The sequence below is a fragment of the Octopus bimaculoides genome, chromosome 5 (assembly GCF_001194135.2).
Source record: "Octopus bimaculoides isolate UCB-OBI-ISO-001 chromosome 5, ASM119413v2, whole genome shotgun sequence".
Lineage (NCBI taxonomy): Eukaryota > Metazoa > Mollusca > Cephalopoda > Octopoda > Octopodidae > Octopus > Octopus bimaculoides.
The window spans coordinates 22,838,164-22,843,454 of NC_068985.1; the positions used below are offsets into that span (position 1 = coordinate 22,838,164).

Consider the following 5,291-nt stretch of genomic DNA (forward strand, 5'->3'; position numbering starts at 1 on the left):
GCACCGCCTTTAGTCGAGCAAATCGACCCCAGGACTTATTCTTTGGATGCCTAGTACTTATTCTATCGGTCTCTTTTGCCGAACCGCTAAGTTACGGGGACATAAACACACCAGCATCGGTTGTCAAGCGATGTTGGGGGGACAAATACAGACATACAAACATACATACATATATATATATATATATACATATATACGACGGGCTTCTTTCAGTTTCCGTCTACCAAATCCACTCACAAGGCTTTGGTCGGCCCGAGGCTATAGTAGAAGACATTTGCCCAAGGTGCCACGCAGTGGGAATGAACCCAGAACCATGTGGTTGGTAAGCAAGCTACTTACCACACAGCCACTCCTGCCCTGCATATGTATGTATGCCTATGTATGTATGCATATATATATATATATATATATATATGTTTGTGTCATGTGTGAATGTGTGTGTGTATGTACATGTTTCATATATTTTATTGTCATTTTATTTCCCCAAATGTTGTATAAAGAGAAAACATAAACAAAATGGAATGGAAAGGATGATAAAATACAATAGAATAAATAGTGGAAGAGAAATTAATTTTGAAGAAGTTAGGAATTCAAAGACATCTCATTTGACTAAAGACATTTACCAATCTCATCATCATCATCATCATCATCATCATCATCATCACATCTAATAATATTTTTACTTCCAGTACACATTCTTCCAATCACTTACCTGCTTCATGGCTTCTATTTTATTCACGAACAATGCAAGAACAAGAATTACACGAACAAAAATTGATAACTTCATCCTGTTCCCTATCTCACTTAAAGCTCAAGTCTCTCTGCTAACAGTTGTCAAGCGAGCCACTTTTCTCCTCCAGTTTACTTCTACACTGCTACTGTCACCATCACCAACAAACTATCAACTTCTTTTTCTTTCTTAACTGGTAACTTCATTTTCTTCTGCTGTTTTTAAAATCTAAAATGAGGACAGTATTGCTACTCTCATTTGGAAAGATATCAACACCAGCAATTTGATACAAACTTTGTTTTTATGTCATGCACAAAAAAAAAAAAAAAATGCATTGGGCATACTACATGGGGCATATATGAGCTTGAGTGTGTTTATGCATGCGCATGCGTGTGTGTATTTATCTCTTTCAGTATCTCTCTCTCTCTCTCTCTCTCTGAGGTTATTGAGAAGACTCACCCACTCTGGTGAAACTGAATTCTAGAAAAGCTGTGTGTTCTAACTATATGTAGCAATAAGACTTTTGGTACACTCTACCCCAGCAAACCAAACTACATCTCTTCTCTTCCACACATTTCTTCTTTTATAGTTATGCTTATCTCTTGCTCCCCAATACTGTCCTCACTACTCTGCTCCCTGTATCATTGCCAGCATGGAAAATGGACATTGAATGATGATGATGATCATTATCATCATATATATCATCATCATCATCATCATTTAACATCCATTTTCAATGCTGGCATGGGTTGGATGGTTTGACTAGAGCTAGCAAGCTGGAAAACTGCACAGGGCTCCAACCTGATTTAGTATGGCTTCTACAGCTGGATGCCCTTCCTATCACAAACCACTTACAGAATGTGCTGAGTGCTTTTACATGACACTGCATGAATACTTATACATGGCACAGGCACATGTGCTTTTTACGTGGTACCATATATCTATCTATCTATCTATCTATCTATCTATCTATCTATCTATCTATCTATCTATCTATCTATCTATCTATCTATCTATCCATATATATTTAATTATTTATACACATACGCACACTCGCACGCTCACATGTATGTATCCATATATATATGTATGTGTATGCATGTATGTATGTATGTATGTATGTATGTATGTATGTCACTAAGCATTTTGTCTGATGTGCTTGAAACAACAATATTCATAATTCAATACAATCAAAATCATCTACCCTTTTGATCATCGGAAATAGACACAAATAGTTGTGTAATGCATTAGCTTGTTTCTTTGCCACATTCACAATTAAAAAATTGGTATATGTCCCATAATTCTCTTCTCCAATCAACAGAAGAAATATCAATTTACGCATTGACTAGAACTACTTCCAGACGTTCCCTTGAGAGCATAAAGAAACCGTGGTAATGCAGAGATACATGTCCTTTTTCCTCTCTCACTTATAGTTGAAGAACTAAGAGCCACTTTTATTGGTCACATTATTCTATTGAACCATTTTTTCTAGTCAAATGGTTCCTGTTTAGAACCTGTTTGTCGTGGCACCATTTATGAACCCTGCCCTCCCCCCAAAAAACTGATACTTCTTCACTATTCTTCCTTTCCGTTTTTGTTTCATTGGGCAACAAATGTCCATGAGTTTATGTGTACATGTGTATAAAGTAGAGAGCTGGCAGAGTTGTTACTACACTGGACAAAATACTCAGTAGTGTTTCTCCCAGTTTTTTACACCCTGAGTTCAAAGGTTGTCAAGGTTGACTTTGCTTTTCATTGATAAAATAAAATACTAGTTGAGCACTGGGGTCAATGTAATTGACTTTCCCTGCTCCTCAATATTGCTGGCCTTGTAGCAAAATTAGAAAGAATTATTTGTATTTATGTCACTAACGACTGTTTTCATTTTTCATGTTGGATTATGCTGTCATATAATTGAATTTCTTTTCATTTTATTTTCCCTGTTGTTGCATTCAAACTGTTTCTTTCTTTTGGGGGCTGGGAGGAGTTTTCTTTTTCTTTGCAGGAAACCGACTTAAGTTAGATGTAAACTAAGTATGTTTATACATCTAACAAATGTCAAGGTCAGGCCTTATCAAACAATAAGTGTGAGAGTAGACGTCCAGTCCATTCTAGAATGTTCCCTATCAAATATGATCAAACAGGAACACTTTTCCTCAGCTATACTCAGTAAATAAATATATATATATACATTCACATAGTTTTGCAACTTAGAAACAGAAAACTATAGCAGCAGCAACAGCAGCAGTAACTGTAGCAGCAGCAACAGCAACAGTAGTAGTTATTCATACTTTTATCTTGCTTTCAAGATCAATTAATACACAAAGCAACCAACAAAAAGTAAGCTGTGTGTACATAAACCGCGAAGATAGACATAATACATGCAAAACAAATAAATAGCAGAACAAAACAAGCAAACAGTTGAAAGGCCACAGAATACTGACCAAGAAACGCAGAACATGAACAGCACAAACAAAAATATAAATGGAAAGGGGTTATAAGGAAGATTTAAATGTAGGAAATATTATAGATGAAAATCATGAAAAAGACAACGAAAAGGTGGAAATAATTTTGAAATTAAAAACAATAGAACTTTTCTATAAGAAGATCCCCGTGGACCGACTAATGCACATCACTAAATTGAAACAATGACGAAATGACAACAGTAAAATACACAAACTTGACCATCGCAGATTTAATAAAATCCGATATGAGCATCAATATGACCGTATTAACCGAAATAGTATATACAGTAGCCACTCTAACAAAAGAAAGTGAGTTTTCCTTCAGATCTACTTCTATAGCAATATCAAAATTCAAGCAAAACAAAATGAAAAACAAATATACAGAAAAGACAGAAAAAGATTTTTAAAGATCTCTCAGTCCTTAATGAAATCAATAATATGACAACTAAAAGATAAACGTATAGAAATATAAAAAAGAAGAAAAAGAGAGTATCTGAAATCAAAGAACGCCTGAAACAAGAGATCTGGAAAAAGATTCAAAAATCCGACGGCAGACAAGCGACAGCGAAACTTGGAACAAAAACAGTTTGAGTCCAACCCCAAATGATGTCAGTAACAGTTAAGTAAAAATAAAATAGAAACAAATACAACACCGACTGCAAAAGGTGTAGCATTTACAGATGATTATAGTCATTGAAAGAATTACTACGAGCAAGATTGTTCTAGACGAACAGTTTTAAAGAAAAATAGAAGAAACAAAAAAGTATACACATATAAAAAGACTCAACTGTAAGTACAGAATGCCATGATAAAACGATCGGAAGAGCCTTTACATGGCAACAACCTAACCACTTGACCAGCACCTTCACACACACACGTCATTAGTCACAAGGCTATGAAAATGCTTCTATGGTTATACAATGAGGACGGTAAAAAAAACAATCTCTTACACTGAACTGACGAAACAAACTTCAGTAAAGATGAAACTTCTCTGCACTCTGACTAGGAAAAACTTGTGCGAATCTGTACGCCTTCACTATACTACTTTTTACTAGAATCTACAAATCTTCAAGAACTCGCCGTACACATCCGATCGTGTTGGATGCCCGTCGTAGAAAAGCGGCCGGTCAAAAGATTTGAATTTTACATGACGTCTCTTCTCCCTCATGTCCAGTGTCCTGGTGTCTCATTTCAATGCCGATTTAACTATCCTACACGCCCCCGATCGAAAGATCACTTCACTATCCTTTCATTCTATTTCAAAGTCGTCCATCTACCCGGGTGGACGTTACTCTCTTTGTGATCTCCGCAAGGTTGTGAGGCTGGCCTCTCCCTCTCCTTTCCCCATTTCACGCCTTTCAACACAGCGTCCACTTCAGCTACATTGATGGACATGCTCAACTGGTTAAGGTCAAGCAACTGAGAAGCAAATCTGTGGTATTGCGCAGAATATTTGCTGTAACTCATCTTTTTAAGGCGGCGAGCTGGCAGAATCGTTAGCACACCGGGTGTTTCGTATGTCGCTACATTCTGAGTTCAAATTCCGCCGAGGTCGACTTTGCCTTTCATCCTTTCGGGGTCGATTAAATAAGTACCAGTTACGCATTGGGGCCAATGTAATTGATTTAATCCCTTCTCCTAAATTTCAGGGCTTGTACCTACAATAGAGAGGACTATTATTATTATTATTGTTCAGTAGTTTTATTTTTATAACGTGCTTTCACTTCACTACCGAGCGCAGCTCTGTGTGCCTTGGGTATGTGCTGTGGTTTGCTGTGATGCTCTTATGGTTACTGTATTGAAAGTGTTTTGCGTAGGATGTGTGCAGTGCCCAGTAGTGCAATTTTCTGTATGTTAAGTCCTGGTGTTTTTGTTATGTATTTGTCTGAATATTTTTTATTATACCTAATGCACCTACTATGATACGAATCGTTTCTGTTTTTAGATTCATATTCGAGTTACCTCTATTTCCAGGTCTTTGTATTTTGAAAGTTTTTCCATTTCTTTTAGGGAAACGTTGTCATCTGCTGGTATTGATACATCAATTAGAAAGCATTTTTTTCTTCATGATCTTTGACAACTATATCTGGTCTATT

At 36.5% G+C, this 5,291-nt stretch overlaps 1 protein-coding gene across 1 annotated transcript in view; it reads right to left on the reverse strand.

Moving 5' to 3' along the window:
• The window catches only part of LOC128247897 (scavenger receptor cysteine-rich type 1 protein M130-like), a 7,133-nt gene extending 6,087 nt beyond the window's left edge, over nucleotides 1-1,046 (reverse strand). Inside the window, exon 1 of the mRNA XM_052968212.1 lies at nucleotides 713-1,046. Within this exon, the coding sequence (XP_052824172.1) occupies nucleotides 713-787 (75 nt within the window). The 5' untranslated portion in view covers nucleotides 788-1,046. The remainder of the gene's footprint in view (nucleotides 1-712) is intronic.
• Between the last annotated feature and the right edge of the window lie 4,245 nt (nucleotides 1,047-5,291).